This window comes from Aulonocara stuartgranti, assembly GCF_965226115.1.
Source record: "Aulonocara stuartgranti genome assembly, chromosome: 9".
NCBI classification, from domain to species: Eukaryota; Metazoa; Chordata; class Actinopteri; order Cichliformes; family Cichlidae; genus Aulonocara; species Aulonocara stuartgranti.
This window is the reverse complement of record NC_138960.1, coordinates 29825836-29843309: the sequence shown is the minus strand read 5'-3', so window position 1 is coordinate 29843309 and position 17474 is coordinate 29825836. Positions and strand designations below refer to the sequence as shown.

The following is a 17474-nucleotide window of genomic DNA, read 5'->3' as shown; positions in this document are numbered from 1 at the left end:
CACACTACCAGTGGACGGTGCGCTACTTATTTTGACACTTCTAAAATTTCTGTGAGAGATTTGGGTCGTGGGGTAGGGGTGGTGCTGACCAAGCCTGTGGCTCTTCATAATCCCAGGTTACAATCTTAGCCAACAGCTGTTTGAACTACAACGATGACCTAAATATGATCTGATTCATTCAGGGCTAATAGGTTTTGTCCGTTCCCTGCACCACACACTCACATGGAGCTTTCTGTTTGTGTGAAAATGGGATTTGTGAACAAGCTGTAACGGCACAGAGACATAAGCCTGTAATGACTCTAAAAACTGCATTCTGTTATTCCACAGAAACCTTTAAAAAAGTTGACTGACTGACAAAAGACAAACACAAAAGTCTAATGTAAATGAATTTGGCTTTTATTCATGGCAAGTTAACCTCGGTTGACTCGTGACAAACTGCAAACGGCTCTGCCAGCAAAAATCCATTTTCATATAAAACATGTTAATGTTAAATATGCTAATCCTGGAGCCACTTAGAGTTTCTGAAGTGTAGAGTTCAAGTAAATGTGCAGCTCGCTCCTCTTTTGTCATGTTCAAATTATTTCCTCTGGGCAGTATCTAAGCAGATTGCCACTCTGAAGTCAATGAAGTTTATTTGAAGAAACGATTTGGCTGTGCAGTTCCCTTGTAACCCCTTAGCAACTCATCACCATGTATATTAGACACACGCTCTTGGATAGCACTTAAGCCCCAATCGCCATGAGGAGTTAGGAGCGTGAAATTGTGCTCTTGAAATTCCAGACAATGTTATATCACTGCGCTCCCCGTGGCTCTGTGGGTTTAAATCACGGTTATTTTTCACCCCATTATTTTTCACTGTTTTAATGTCATAGCAGGAAACTGACCTCTCTGCTCTATAATGGGTTGGCTGTTTTTATGATCAGAGTGGCCACGTGTTACACGTCATCACTTCAGGCTCTCCTTTGTATGTCAAAACTTGCATGTAGTGTTTTGTTGTTTTTCTCCCCCTGAGCGGAGCCCCTAAAAATGCTATGGAGATCAAAAAGAAGACTGAGATTACTTTTCTAGCACTACATGGCTGAGGCATTTATAAATCATCAATAAGGCTAGGTTAATTGAGTCCACGGTCACTGTTAGTAGAAACTTTATTTCATTCGCAACATCCACACCTTGTGCACACGACTCATTTCCAGTCACTACGTGAAGTTAAGCTATGATCTGTGTTAACCCTTTAAAGCCTGGGCCATGAAATAATTACCAGAAAATTCTTTTTTTTAACTGACTGTTTAGTTTCTGATTGAATAAAAAATACATGTATACATTAATTTGCACATAATTGCTACATCAGGCATTGGTTTTTTGTTTTTTTGCAATTTGCATTACTTTAAAAATGTGCAATTTATGTAAGTTTTTTGGGGGGGGATATCACACTGAGGGAAGCACGGTGGCACAGTGGTTAGCACTGTTGCCTCACAGCAAGAAGGTCATGAGTTCAATTCCACCATCAGGCCAGCAGGGGATTTCTGTGTGGCGTTTGCGTGGGTTCTCCCCGGGTATTCTGGCTTCCTCCCCCAGTCCAAAGACATGCACTTTGTGGGGATAGGTTTAATAAAAAATCTAAATTGCCCATCGGTGTGAATGTAAGTGCGAATGGTCGTCTGTCCCTGTGTGTTAGACTGGCGACCTGTCCAGGGTGTACCCCGCCTCTCGCCCTATGACAGCTGGGATAGGCTCCAGCAACCCTGGAAAGGATAAGCGGAAGCGAATAAATGGATATCGCACTGATAAACATGATATAATAAACATGATACACGTGGCTTTAAAGGGTTAATTGGGTTATGAAGGGTAAATGCGCAGGAAGTAATCTAAAAATTTCTTCCCAACCTGTCAGATTCAAAAGCTATACATTTCAGTCTTCACCCTTAATTGAAAAATGTCATCAAAAGCATTTAAATTTCTCTCTCTACATATAAAATATATACGTTAAATACATTCAGGGTTTGTCACTGTAAAGCAAAAGAAGAAAGCATCTAAAATATTGTCAGGCAGACGTCACGAGATTCATTACAAATCTTGCTTTGCTTTCTCAGCCAGTAATGACGAGATCATTATTACTCCTCGCCGAATGACTTAAAAGATATATTTTTTAATAAACTGCTTTTAATTAACACATTTTTTTCTGCAGTAGGTTTCAGTTTCAGAGTGTGTGTTACTGTCTTCTGCTTCAACACAGTGCAACGTACTACAAAAACACCGGCGTAATGAGCACCCAAGGCATAAGAAAATATAGGCCCGGCCATCCGTTAAAAAGCAATAAATATGAAAAATAAATTAGCTTAAAAACATTTCAAGTATCAAATCCCCTGGGTATTCGCTGTTTGACGTCAGCGTCGTGCACTTCTAATGCTGTCGCTATAGAGACAGCCGTTTTTAAAGAGGTCGGTCAGCATCCAAACATTGCTGGTAATTCTGAGCTCACCCTGTGCACCTAACTGTGTAAAGCTGAAAACCATAAACGCCAGATCTGTCGGACACCTTGGCCCGTATGTTTTTTTGTTGTTTGGAGGGGGGTGGGGGGTTTAGTGTACACGATATCCTCTGAGGTAATGATATTATTTCCTTTTCCCAGTAGCAATATGTCTCCTCGTTGCAGCCTCCAGCCTCTTTCTCTCCGCTTCCTCGGCTTTTTTCCTTTCTTCCTTTAGCTCCTTGTATCGCCACTTTGGAACCTGCAGAAAGTTCCCCCCTCCATCTTTGGAGCTGCTCTTCCTCCGAACCTGTGCCGGCTCATAAGTGGACGATGGGGCCTTGGACACTCTCACCTTGGGTATGGTGAAGCCTGGCCTCACACTGCTCCTCCTCAGCACCATGTGCATGGGCAACAAGCTGGTTCTCCGTAGCTCCATCGCTTGGTTATAAGACACCAAACCCAAGCTGGAGCTCCTGTGCCGAGGCACCAGGCTCTGAGCCTGAAGGCTGGCCCGGCGATCTGCTGAGTTCTTGGTCACCAGAGTCACGCGGGAGTTCTCAAAGAGTCTGAGATGGCTGTCCACCCTGTCAGGGTTGATGGAGCGAAGCTCCTTGGCGCGCTGCTGGCGAATGATCTCTGGGACCGCATAGCGCCGTTTGCCCACACCCGGAGGACTGTCAGGACACACCTGAAACAAAACCAGCAGAGTCTGATTGGTACTGATATCAGCAGCATTGCAGCAGCAATACTGGTGACTCTGGATGTCAATCATGCCTTTGTTTTCGGTATTGCAGACAGTTAATCTCACACGAATAACCTTCTTAGCGGATAAGGCTGGTGTTAATCATTTCCTTTAATTATTATGAACTAATCCTAAGGGAAATCACAGAATTGGTTGATATAATAAATGATAAATTAGTGCCACATTTTAAGTGTTATTACCATAATATGATCATTAACGTATAAGCACGAGTTTTATACTATACGGTGACAAAATAACTTTACCATTTGACTTTATGATTTCAAAAGCCAAGTCTGTGGAAGATTGTTTTCATACTGTTCAAAAACATTTGGCTTCATCTGAAGATAAGAAAAACAGTTTTGGTATCTCAAAGTTTGCCGAGTATAAGCACACATCATTGAATAACACAGAGAGCAACCTTACCACAGAGTGTTTATACTCATTCAATACCTCAGCTGAGGCTGTGATTGAGAAATACTTGTTGTGAGGAAGGCTGAAGAGGATTAATAAATAAATCAATAAATAGAATAAATAAATTCTAGAGCTTAGTCACTCACTGTGCGGCATGCCACAGCGATGAAAGGGCTCCTAATGCCAGTCGTAATAGAAACCATGTGGTCGATGGCGCCTTCATCCTCCGGGTTGGTGACATTTGCGATGTTGAAGATGTTGCGCATGGTGTCCGACAAGCGTTTCAAACAGCCGCGTGGCTCCTGGGATTTGGCCACCAGTGATGCCAGCGGGCGCCACTCTAGACTGGGAGAGCAATACTGACATCAGTTCATGTACCGACAGACGAAAAGGCATTTGTGTTGTGTTTTTTGTGTTGAATGTGTAATATTGTATGTTCTGTTCTTTTTAATGAGTCAGTGGTAACTTGCACTGACCTTTCTCAAGCAAGGCTTGTCTAGAAACACTAATGATGGCTACATAATCTGAAGCAGAGTCACAATTATTTATTTGCTACACAGCCTGCTATCAGGGCGAGATGATGTAAACAGAAAGCTCAGAAAGCTGCTTTTGTGGAGAGGATGCAAAGAAAAGGAGGACAGCAGGTACCTCATAATTGCACACAGCTTTTCATAACTCCATGTAAAGATAACAAGTGAGCAGGGCAGTAAATTCAACAAAGGGTCAGCGATTTTTTCTTCTCTTGGAAATCAGTTTAGAAAATGCCATCATAAACAAGGACTTGCACATCTTAGACAGCTAGCTGTGAATTGTACCTGTATGTATCACAGTACTGGTGTGGACAAGGCCGTTCTATTAAGCGCGTCATCACCCATGCAGTTTCATAACGGCCTGTAAACAAGGCCCAGTCCCTGGCAGTCAGTTGGCGGCCAAAGTCTTTTGCATTCAGGGCAGCTCCTGATGGACACAAAGAAGACAGGAAAAAGTTTAATTTGTGGATACACAAGCATGTAAGCTCAAAGATAACAAGGTGGGGACAGAGTGAGTTTGTGGCTAAAAGCTGTCTCGCTATGCTCACTGCAACTTGTGTACTCAGCACTCTCACAGGGTCAGTTAGCAGATTTGTGTAAATGCGTAAGAAGTCCATTATTTGGAAAAAAAAAATACGTTGAAATTAAATCCATCCTGACATTTAAACCTCCTGCTGTTATGCTTTGGCATCAAACCTCAACATAAATCCTAGTTATGACTAAAAAATAAATAAATAAATTACTGTCTACGTATTCAAATTGTCCATCTGTTCGCCAAATTTCTGAAAATAACATTTTCTGCAGTTATAATCTAACCCATTCCAAGTATTGCACTGCTACAGAGTTTCGTGCATTTAATTTAATTAAACGCATTTCCTTACCTGCCAACATGAGCGAGCGCACGCACTCCACCCTGCCCTGCATGGCGGCTTTCATTAGGGCGGTGAAGCCGTGACAGTTTCTTCTCTCTATATCCAACCCAGAGTAGTAGTTCAGCAGATAGTTGGTGATTGTTATGTGGCCTAGAGTAACAGAGAGACGGAAAATAGTTACTGTTGGTCGGACAGAGGTGCTAAATACTGCAGATCCTGCAATGGCCACTCGAGGCTGGCTATAAAACGAGGCAATTCCTAAAGACTTCTGCATTAAAATGTCTTTACAGCAGATACAGAATTACAACCTGGTCTCTAGCTAGGCATTTCAGTCTGCAAGTAAAAGTTTACTGGTTCGATTCAGCCAGAGACACAGCTCCCTTTTGCATTATGAAGGGCATTTGATGTAAAACTGCTAAATGTGTAAACATGCAGAGTTACCCCCTTGTAGCAAGTCGAAAGTAGCTTCTAAAGTTCTGATTGACCGCCATGTTTTGACAGCCAGCTCAGCTGATCAGAGTCACTAGTCCTCAACTTTTATTTAGAGGTTGTTGATATAATTCCCTAACAAATAACACAGCTTGCTGAGCAGTTCATTATAGTAACAGACCATCCAATATATATGTTCTTAAGTTTTTGTAAGTGAAATTCAAGTATTAATATATATGTTATTAGTGATGCAGGTATCTGCATCTGGTACAGTCTAAGTAGGTCGGTAGCCTTCAATATCAAAAGAGCCATTTTAGCTCCACCTACCCAACAATGGGAGGAAAAGAGCAGGAAACGAAGGTGACGGGGACAGGGGGGCAGATTACAGATATAACTGAAAGAGGACAAATTAATACATACTGTATATGTATTAATAGGGTTATGGTTAACCCTAATTCTAACCCGTGGCTTGCGAGCTGAGCCGCAGTTTGCTGACCTCTTGCCTTGGTGCAGGGATGCCGCTTTCCTACCTAGATGGCTAGCATTAACTGAAACTAATGTGCTGAAAACTCTACAACCTCTCATGCAAATATGGCTACTCATGGCACCAAAAAATTAGGATAGGCGTTGACAAAAATGCCAAACTTTAGAGGCTTCAGAATCATAGTTTAAAAACCACTGGGTGTCATGGTGGCTACATCCATCTTCTATTTACAGTCTATATTTAAAGTAAATGAGTAAAATGAGCAGCCCTGCTACAACACTATAAGAAAATGCCTTGAAAATCAGTTTCCCATCATGCATTCACACTTGCTAACAATATTTTTGAAGGAAATCATTGATATCATACGACTGGTCAAACAACATAGTCAGTGGCTCTATGTTCAAACACAAGTTTGAACATAGAGCCAGTTCAAACTTGTGTTTTTCTGGTGCTCATATGTGCGTTCATCTGTATCAGCATATTGTGTGTGTGTGTGTGTTTGTGCGTGTGTACAGTATTTGTTTCTGTACATGTAAGAGTCTAGCAAGACTGTGAATCAGCCTGTCAGTGTGTGTATTTGACTACTGCGAGCTGTGATTATATGGTTATGTGTTACCTGCTTGCGCAGCAGTGATCAGAGCCGTGTTTCCCTCGCTGTCCTGCCAGTTGACATCTAGGTACGGACACTGAGACAGCGCTATGACGACATCCACGTAACCTTGGTAGCACGCAACCAGTAGTCCTATCTGAGACGAAAAAGTGACAGGGCAGGAAAAAGAGATAGAACAGTTGAAAAAAAAAAGAGAAGGGAGAGATATATATAAGGTTAGAATCAGCAAAATCGCTAAGGTGAACGAAAAAGAAGGTGAAGCAAAACTGCAATAAAGTGCTGACATATACGAAACAGTCTGCAGAAAAATGCCATCAAGGCAGCGCCGGTAAAAATCCACAAGACCAGTGAACCTGTGTGCAGTTCCCAAAACTAATATCTGTGATTAAACATGACATCTGTTGTGTTTTCGCTGAGAAACCTTAAACTCAAAAAAGCTATCTTCCTGTCTGATGTTGTTGTGTACTTTTTCGTGGATGTGTTTTTCTGCCAGAATAGTTGCTCTTTTATATGTGTGTGGACAAATGTGTAAAGGTTAGTCTGTGGGTGAAACTCTATGAGGCCTGGTGAGTGTTTGACACTGGAAAACTCCAGCAAAAGTTGTGTACTTTCTGGAAAGTGCACACTTCCTTGGCCAAGACAAACAAGTTGACTGAGCGAGCAGAATTCAGGAACTCAGCGTTCTCAGGTGATGTATCTTCACAGATATACAGGCAATACTTTATATGTAGCCAGACAGACAGACAGATAGATGCTGAATATAAAATAATAAATAAATCTAATAATATTATATACAACATATATGACACTTCATTAGTTACATTTATTCAACTTCTCATAAATACAAATATCTAATCAGGCAATCACTGAGCAGCAACTCAGCACACTTAGGGAATAGCGAATACGGTGAAGTCGACATTCTGAAGTTCAAACCAAGCATCAGAATGGGGAAGAAAGGTGACTTAAGAGACTTTGAACATGGCATGGTTGTTGGTGCCAGATGGGCTGGTCTGAGTGTTTCAGAAACTGCTGATAAACTGTGATTTTCCTGCACAACCACCTTCAGCGCTTACAAAGAATGATCCCAAAAAAGAAAATATCTCACGAGAGCCAGTTCTGAGGGCCAAAATGCCTTGTTGACGCCAGAGGTCAGAGGAAAATGACAAGACTTCTTCTCATAAGCCAGCTTACAAATATAATTATAAGAATGCAACAGTAACACAAATAAACACATCTCAGAACGCACAACAGATGAAACCTTGAAGGAGCTGGGCTATAGCAGCACAAGACCACACTGGGTGCCACAGCTGTCAGCTAACAACAAGTTTGTTGAGTAAGAAGAAGAAAAAAAACAAAATAATTGTGCGCAACTAGAAATCCGTGTAGCCTGATTATAGGCAATCCAGATGAGCAAGGAGAAGAAACAAAGGGGGCATTCTCTGAATTCTGAATTTGGAGCTGACAGGCAAACAACATGTTCATTACTTAACAAGCTACCAGACCCTACCCGGACTTTAAATCTAAATAAACTATCTAAATATGCTGTATTAAAGCCAGGAGTGCTAAAAAGAACAAGTCACACCTACTCCTTGTCATGTTTCAGCTGCACGTTGCACATGTATTCTGCTACAGGTTTATACACTGAGTAATACTGTAGTACTTTTTTGTTCTGTCTTGCATTTGCAGTAACACAAAATGTCAACTGTGCTAAAATAAAACGAGGTCAAGTTGACCACAAAGACTCATATATCTCAACTTATACTACACATCATCAAGGTAACCCTATACTATTACCTTTCACACTCAATTTCTTTTAAAATGTGGTGTTCTCTTTATGACAGACCAGCCTGATGCTTTGCACCTTTTTGGCACAATACGTTTTTAATCTTGGTTTCCAAGCACACGGTGTTATTCCCCTAATTAATCTTTTCAGCTCTGGCATGAATGCAATCGAAAGTAATCTCAGTATGAAATCTTAAATATAAAAACAAATGAAGATCGGTACGGATAAGGCCCAAAGATTTATATAAACCTCTCAAATTTATGCATATTCATAGGCTGGTAATTATAGTCAAAACAGAAAAACTTCAAGAAAAATCACAGTGTTTCGTTTTTTAAGTTGCGGAGTGTTTCAATTATCTCTAATTTAATAGGCTTCAACCGTATGTCTTTGCACCCAATAAATATAATGTTTTGATAAATCATTTAATTATAGCTTTTTGTCACAGTGCGGGTAGGATTGCTTAAGCATCGGCTTTATTTATGTTAATCAGACACATCACACTGAACACTGAGATTCCTATTAAAATATAGGAGACAAGCTTTTGGTTGAGGTTGAAGAGAGGTTCAATTATCCCTCAGATTTTACAGGACATGGACCTTAGCCGTATTAAACACTGAACTGTGAACTAAAACAAGTCAGTTGGAGACACATTTTGGCACATCTGAGAAAAACAGCTGACAAAGGTCCTGCAGAGTAACTACTGGACTGTCTCAGAGAAGTTCACTTACACTGGCACAGCTTCAAATAGTTCCCTCTGCTTAGACACTCTCACGTAGACCTTGTCTGTGTCTCTCACGCTTTCTCACATACGCAAACACACATTCTTGGCAGCCCTCCGGTTGTGATGTGATGTACTTTAGCAGCACGCCCTGCAGCATGTCTCGAGCAATCTAAATCGTCTGACTTTGTTTTTGTTTTCCTTGCGAACCTTTGTCACACACAGGTATAAACACATACAAGCTTCTTTATTTATCCCAACCGCCCGACGTACTTGTTACGTTCCTGTCATACACACTACTGCAATCAGTTATTTAATGCACGTTAATGGTAGCTGCTGACAATGATGGAGCGCAGCAACGTACAGATATATAGGCTGTATACCAGCATCAGACCAACCTCCCCCTCCTCGATTGTCATAAATGGGCAAATAATGACAGGAAACTGGGAAAATCTCCATCATGAGAAAAAAAAAGAATGTGATCAAAAGCATAGGTTTGCATCATTATAATCAATAATTCAATCAATCACTTCCAGTGACGGACGAGAATTAACGAGAATTCTCAGGGGGATTGGGTATTTTGTCTTTAGGGCAAATGAAGTTGCAGACCGGTTGCTGATGGACATCAACACATGTTCTCACTGTCCCCTGTGACATCACTCATTCTCATACTGACCTTTTCTTTTCAAGTAAAGTAATTGCATTGAATACATTGAAAATGTCTTAACTAATGCCAAATGTTACTATTTACTGTTAGGTTCTTCTGTGCACAGTCAAAACTGAAAGACGTTCCAAAGTAGGTTTAGTAGAAAGCACTTAAAAGTCATCCATCACTTCATAGCATTAACATGTTGGAGCATGAATGGTGTCAGGTTTATGTTGCATTCGGAAAATAATGGAAGCTAGCTAAAAACGTCTTTCAAAAATATCATCAGCTGCTGAAATTATTAGGTCAAACAGGGTGCTCTTATATAATAAAACATAAATAAATGAATTTTCAGCAGAGACCATGTTGATCAAATGCGTGCACAGGTCTTAACAAGATTAGGCTGAAGAATTCTAGCATCACTCGATTTAAAACTTGCATCTTGCAATCAAGATTATAATGTGTATTCTGATGAGCGGGCACGCATACACACATACACTGGACTGCCTGGACTTAGATGACCACACACACACACACACTAACACACTAAGTAATCTGAGGAATATCCAGTGCTAGGAATAGAAAGGCTTAGCCTTATCAGTCAGAAAGACACGGAGACAGGGGGGAGGGAGAAACATAACCATGTATCTGCAGTTAATGTGGCAACACTCCAAAGACTGGTTCCAAAGAAGATGACACAATACGATGCAATACCCAGTGTAACCTTTAAAATTCCTTGATACACAATAAACATGTTTGCAGTAGTACCACGTTATCTTCACCGTGGATACGTTTTTTGATTTATGCTGGTCCTAAAAGAAAAGAGGAACTGCATCTTTTTAAGCAGCCAGTTATTAATTTTAGAGCTGCATAGTTTGTACGTAGTGAAAAAGTGTTGATAATCCAAAGAACGGCCGGTGTGTCCTGTGATTTCGATCACTCTGCAGTGGTGGAAAAGTTGGCACTCAAATAAAAGCCTTACTTAATACATATCAATATAAATAGGAAAGCATGTTTCCAATTAGAAACTTGCTAAAAAACAGCTCTCTTTCCGGTTGTATTGCTCTTTACCCTGGAGTGACTTAAAGGTGTATGTTCAAACACATGCCGCCTTCTTCAGCGAACTATTCTGACTACTTTCTGCACTTATGGAAGCCTAACTGTAGCAGACAGCCTGCATGTCTGCAGCCTGTGCAAACCACATGTGAATAAATCAAAATGAAAACATTCAATTCCTTTTTAACTTTACAGGAAACCTCAGTACACATGAGCCACATGCTAAAGACCACCCTCATTCACATCCGTCAGACACACCACGGGCACAGACATACCAGGCCATGTTTCTGTCAATATCGCCCCTGTTAAATGTCTTTCTGTCTGCAGCTGAGCGTTCACACAACTGTATCAAATCAGATGTGTATGACTGTCGCTTTGATTTTTCCACTCATCAGTATTTGCTAGCAGCGTCGAGCTCGCTACCATCTGCAGTGCCACATTTCTGTCTCTATCTGACTATGCTTCATTTAGTCTATCTGCCTGCCGGCTTGTTGGTCGATACGTGTGTTGGTCAGCTGTTCTTTCTGTTGGGCGACTTTGCTGGCTCTCTCAGCAGATGAAACATACCGTATCTGTCCTGGTTTGTCAACTGACCCCAATCTATTTGGAAATTTGGAATTATTATATTTGATCTGTGTATAAATCAGGTTGATAGGATTCTGTGCGTGTTTACTGAGTGCACATATGAGCATGACAAATTACCCAATTGATTGCGAGGGGAACACACAGTGTAGTAAACAGGGTCAGATGGGCTTTGAGGACAGAGCTGATACCTGAACGCTAGAAGAATTACCACTAATGTGTACCATGACCATATTATTCTTTTACTTTTAACATGAGAATGACGATAATTTGTTGACATTTAATCCATCACGTCAGCCACAATGTCGCAATGAGAGCATGGAGATTTTGATAAAGTGTGCTGCAATCATATCACTGGAAAATTGGATACACATTAAACACACATACTTGTCATTATGTTTATTCCTAAATTCAGAATGCAGACATTTAATTAAGTTTCAATATGTGCACTTGGCAGCAGAAAATGCAGTTTTATTGCTTTTCAAAGCCTGTGTTGACACCAAATGTGAGTTTTCACAAGAACTAAGAAGGCCTCCTAAACATGCTGGGAAATGAAAAACAGGCATCAAAAGTTAATTGTTTTATGACAGCAGTGGTTCTGAAGAAAAATATCCTTTAGAGGATAAGCCTTCTCATAACCTTCACAAGTTATTCTCATAACACCACAAAACATTTGACTAAAAGTGGAGGCTTCAAGTGTTCAGTGAATCAATGTTGTCAAATTCCCCTTGAATTCCTGAGGGGCCATATGAAACTTTTGTTCTCTTTCTCTTTTAACTACACTCTGGTTTTTAATCGTTTTACTGGAAAACATCCATGCTGCAGAAGTACCTGTTTGCACAACACAGAATCTCTCACAGTTTCTGGGCTACAAGTCTGCAGCAGACTTTGTACTCAGTGGTCCCCAACTTTTTTTGCGCCACGGACCAGTTTAATGTCCGACAATATTTTACCCGTAACAAATTTCCCACGTGTGGGACTAGTAAAGGTTATCTTAATCTTAATCTTATTTTCACAGACCGCCCTTTAAGGTGTCGTGGATAAATACAACAAAATAAAATGATACGACCAAGACAATAATAAACGCAAATTAATTGTGTAATTGTGTAACTTAGAAGCGTCCTCCTGAAATGCGGCAACAACATTGAGAGTAACATCCTCCTCTCTGCCCCTTCATACTCTCTGGTCGCTACTGTAACGAGCAAATATTTATTTCAAAATAAGACACACAACTACAACACAGGAAAAGACCCAAGGAAACCGAGTTAATGATAAAACCCCCAAAAACCATAAATTTCACACCCGAGCCTCAACTCTCAAGGCCCAGTAACCAAACGACACACGGACCGGTCCGGAGGTTGGGGACCGCTGCTCTAGCTTAGCTTTCCTTTTGGAGGGGACCAGAGGAAATGACCTGAAATAGTGACTAAACTAGGCAACATACACTCATACGTGCGTCTACGGAGCTTATCAAGTTTTGAAAAAACAGTATTCAGGTTATTACTAAAACCTGGTCTTTTCATATTGGCCTGATGTGTCTGTGCTTCAGTGATTCTAAGCCAGGGGTGGGCAATCTCAGTCCACGAGGGCCGGTGTCCCTGCAGGTTTTAGATCTCACCTTGGGTCAACACACCTGAATCACATGATTAGTTCGTTACCAGGCCTCTGGAGAACTTCAGGACTTGTTGAGGAGCTAATTTAGCCATTTAAATCCGCTGTGTTGGTTCGAGGACACATCTAAAACCTGCAGGGACACCGGCCCTCGTGGACTGAGATTGCCCACCCCTGCTCTAAGCTCTCTGTACTTAAACTACTTATGGACGCTAGATAACTATAATCTACCATCTTTTTAACATATTTGGACGAAAACTTTACCACAGTCCTTTTGATGGTCTAGATTAAGAATCTTTCGATAATAAATTTCTTTTTAAACTGATGATTAGTGACAGAGGAAGTGGCGTGTATGTTGTACTCAGACTAGGCCAGGGATGTAACAACCGCCTTTGTTTTACATGCCACTTGATGAAGCTATATTAAGACGCTGACATCTGTGTCAGGATGTGTTTCCAGTAGATGTGTTACCTAACCTGTATTGTGTCTCTGAGTATGTGCATATCCCCAAGGTCACAGGGCACGACAAAGCTAATGGTACATGCACAACCACACATCCTAGTCATCTGGAAGTCTCTTTTCCGATATCTCTAACTGCAGCTACACTCAAACACACACTAAATGCGAGCATGTGTCTTCCGTTTCAAAGTGCCTTGAGGACCTTTGACCTTTTCCCTGTTATATACTTTATAACATACACATATGTTCAGGTCACAAGGACTCCTTTCCATGTTCTCATGACTGGATGCACTATGTAAATGCAGAGAAATAAGGAGGGGTAGGAGATGATGAGAGACAGATGTTTAGAAAAAAGGGAGGTGAAATGTAAGAAGCGACAGATGGGGTCGGCCTCTAGGTCAAAGAAGCAGATTTGTGATATAAGACCACAAAAGCGCTCCTTATCTGAATCTACAGTGCTGTGAAACTTCATCCTCTCAGCTTAAACTAGCTGCAAACAGCCGAAAACTATGCTTATATATTTGGCTTTTTTCCTTGTGTAAAGATCTAGGCATGTGTGCTGCTTGGCACTGGGCTAAAGGGATTCTCCAACTTTCACTAAGTAAAGCCACAAAGACAATGGTGACTGACATGTGCTGCCTTACCCCACACTGAAGGCCAGCTCAATTACAATTATTGAAATGTCCTGATGAATAAATACAAGTATAGCATGCCATCACTGTGGATTTATCTCTTTGCCCTGGGCTGCAGCTGTTTGGCAGGACTGAAGCGATGCAGATTGATTCCACTGCAAATAGATGAAAACTAACATTCATTTTAGTTTATTAGGATCATTGATCAAAACCACTGAAGAGGACAATCTGGTTCACATAATTAACTGACATATAATTTGGTTTATGCTAGCGCTTAATTCTATAAGACATATTTGAAATGCAGCCAGCTGTAACGGAAATGGATCCAATCCTATTCTGAACTTTATGGTTTTAAAATGCATCCTGGTTCAGACTCTCATCTCATTGATATATATAATACGTTTACTCACAGACTCATACAAAATGAATCCACATATAAGTTAATGCATTTGAAGTAATAGTCGTTCACTGTCATGTGAAAAAGAAAGTGCACCCTCCTTCAGGACACAATAAAAAAAAATCATCTGGTCCTTAGCAGGTCGTAAAATCAGGTAAATATAACCTCCATAGTACATCAAAATATGACATATTACACTGTGTCAGCCAAAATACAAACGCAGTTCATGAAAAACTAAGTGCATCGTTATGTGAATTCAGAGCATAGGTCGACACTCGGTCCTGCTTATCAAATCCACTTGATTAACTGATCATTAGCACGTGTGAACACCTCTATAAAAGCACAGCTACAATTAGCATGTTAAATAGCAATGCAATTAAGAAAAGACTGAACAATTACAACTTGTTTGGAAAGGTTGCCAGGAGAAAGACCCTTTTTACTCTAAAAAGAAATGGCAGCACAGCTTAGGTTTGGGACTTATTTAAGACTTCGGACAGATAAGACCAAAGTGGAGATGTTTGACCATAATGAAGAGTGCTACATTTGAGGACCAAACATAGTGTGTCAGCACAAACGCCACATGTCAACTGTCAACCACATAGGGGGAGGTGTGATAATTTGGGTTTGTTTTGCAGCCCCAGGTCCTCGACATCTAGCAGTCAGTGCTAACTCTGTACACCAAAGTTCTCTAGATTCAAATCTGAGGCCGAGCGTCCGACAGCTAAAGCTTGGCGGAAACTGGGTCATGCAAAAGGCAACGATCCCAAGCACAGCAGCAAATCTGCAACAGCACAGCTGAAAAGAAAAGAATCAAGGTGTTGCAATGGCCCAGTCCAGACCTAGAGACACTAGTGTAACTTATAAAAGCTGCACACAAATGAATGCCTGCAAACCTCAATGAACCAAAGCAACGTTGTAAAGAAGAGTGGAGCAAAACTCCTTTACAGTGATTTGAGAGACTGATAAGGTCACACAGAAAAACAATTTCTTCAAGCCATAGCTGGAAATTTGATATTACCAGATATTCTTGGGCTGTACTTAGTTTTTCACAGGTTTTTAATAAATAAATATAGACAATCTATAACATGTTCTTCTGACGCTATATTTTCTTAATGCCTGCTAAAGACCAGATGACTTTTGTTATGAAGGCCTGATACATAAAACCTTAGAAGCACTTTCTGTTTCACACATAAATACGCCTGCATGACCACACGCGCAGAAAGGAGTGGTGTGTTTCCTCAAAAATCACAAGAGCCTTCAGTGTTTTTTAAAGCGCCTGAGCATTCTAGCTCCTCATAAACTGAGATCTGTCATCACACACAGGCACACACACAGAAACTCACACATAGAGGCCTTTCAGAAAGGCCTATCAGATAAAGGTGTGAGCTCATTATGAAAATAAACAAAGCAGAGGAAAAGTGCAAAAACAGCTGTCAGAAGTAAACTGCATGTAGGCCTAAGTCACAGAACTACAGAGACACTAATGTAAGCTACACTGACTTCCATATGACATGCATTACAAGTTGTAGAGGTCAAACCTTCCCGAAAATTGAAAATAGCTGAGTAAGCCAGAAAGCTCGGATTTAATTATTTCAGTCTGAAAATCTTTGACTGCATTTGTTGCACAAAGAATGGGCCTAAGATACTGTTAGATATAACTGGGAACTCCAAACATAAACCTTGTGAAACTGTTTCGAGATGCACGTTTTACAACAACTCTTGGTGTCACTGTGGAGGTGATCTAAAGCCACGTGTGTGAAGTTACTCGGAGTTTCTGTTGTGTGCTTCATACCCTGTTATTCCTGTCAGTCTCCTTGACCTCCTCCTCCTTCACACCATGCCGGATCATTATCCGGACTATGGCCGCGTTGTTGGTGCAGCACGCCTGGAAAAAAGACAGCGGCTCCGGGCTGTCCGGAGACGGGGAGCGCTCCGAGTCCGCGAACACATCATCCGGTGGATAGAAGGAGTCGTCCGACGCGATGCTCCGACAATCATCCAGGTCCTCAAAGTCAACTTCTTCGAACTCGTCATGGTCGTCCTCGCTTCCATCCTCAGTGTCCTCCTCACACGAGCCCAGGGAGTCCTCGTCCACATAGTGGGACAGAGGCTCCTCAGTTATGGTCGGGTGAACTTGGCGGATGTCTCCCCCGACTTTTTGCTGCTGCTGCTGCTGGAGCTGGAGCTGTCTGACTCGGACCGACGAGGCGCCTCCTCCATCCCTGTCGTCCGTGATCAGCACCATCTAAGCCCCGAGCCTAGGGTACCTAGGGTGGAGCGCAGCTTGGCAAAGGGCGCGCGAGCATCCAGACTGGCTGTCTCTCCACGACAACTAAACTAACGCGCGGGGAAAGTCCGTGAAATCGCCTTCGAGAGCCCAAATCACATAAAACACTTGATTCGTTTCCTCATTCTAATTAAAAAAATTACCCCACTTCTCAGTTTGGAGATTTGTGAGCCATAAAAAGTCCTGCGAAGTAAGCAAGTACGGAGTGCGTCCTCAAAACGAAACCACGTTGTGTTTTCGTTATGAGTTATCCGGCTCGAGGGTACCCGGAGACAGATACAATTTGGGTACTTTCAAAAAGTGTTGCTACAGCGAAAAAAAGGGAAAAACGGACTACAAGTGCAGGCACACAGGGACGTCCCACCTAGGGCGGAGAGAGGCAGCTGCATGTTAACCTACAGTCGCCTAATCCGATTAGAGGTGACTGGGACCTCTCTCTCTCTCTCTCACTCTGTGTGTGTGTGTGTGTGTGTGTGTGTGTGTGTGTGTGTGTGTGTGTGTTGGATTATACTGCTGGTTGTAGCCCTATAGGAAACAATATTCCGAGAATAGTATAATAATATGGATAATATATGGATTTTTGACTATGTTTGGGAATTAGCATAGTTAGTATTCAATTCTGGACTTTTAAGTGCAATACTAAAAAGATTGAAGTAAATATGAGATTGTATCTGACATGCATCTAGTTAATCCAGCAAACACTGAAGAAGCCCCTGATGTTAAAAGAAGGGCTACAATTTTAATGATCATATTTT

At 41.4% G+C, this 17474-nt stretch overlaps 1 protein-coding gene across 1 annotated transcript; it reads right to left on the bottom strand.

Annotated features, from left to right (window-relative positions):
- Nucleotides 1-375: 375 nt before the first annotated feature.
- Nucleotides 376-17128, bottom strand: ankrd33ba (ankyrin repeat domain 33ba). The gene is made up of 6 exons (XM_082545512.1): nt 16225-17128; nt 6555-6684; nt 5035-5175; nt 4439-4580; nt 3770-3968; nt 376-3158 (listed from the first exon to the last, which is right to left on the bottom strand). Exons 1-6 carry the CDS (start codon nt 16675-16677, stop codon nt 2613-2615), a joined length of 1611 nt encoding a protein of 536 aa, XP_082401638.1. The 5' UTR covers nt 16678-17128; the 3' UTR covers nt 376-2612.
- Between the last annotated feature and the right edge of the window lie 346 nt (nt 17129-17474).

What these genes read in the sequence shown, in the direction of transcription:
- ankrd33ba (XM_082545512.1), bottom strand. Translation starts at nt 16,677, where the DNA reads ATGGTGCTGATCACGGACGACAGGGATGGAGGAGGCGCCTCGTCGGTC. An exon ending in GCGCTCGCTCATGTTGGCAG is followed by an intron (nt 4,581 to 5,034) that starts GTAAGGAAATGC and finishes TGTGTCCATCAG; the next exon opens with GAGCTGCCCTGAATGCAAAA. An exon ending in CAGTACTGTGATACATACAG is followed by an intron (nt 3,969 to 4,438) that starts GTACAATTCACA and finishes TTGCTCTCCCAG; the next exon opens with TCTAGAGTGGCGCCCGCTGG.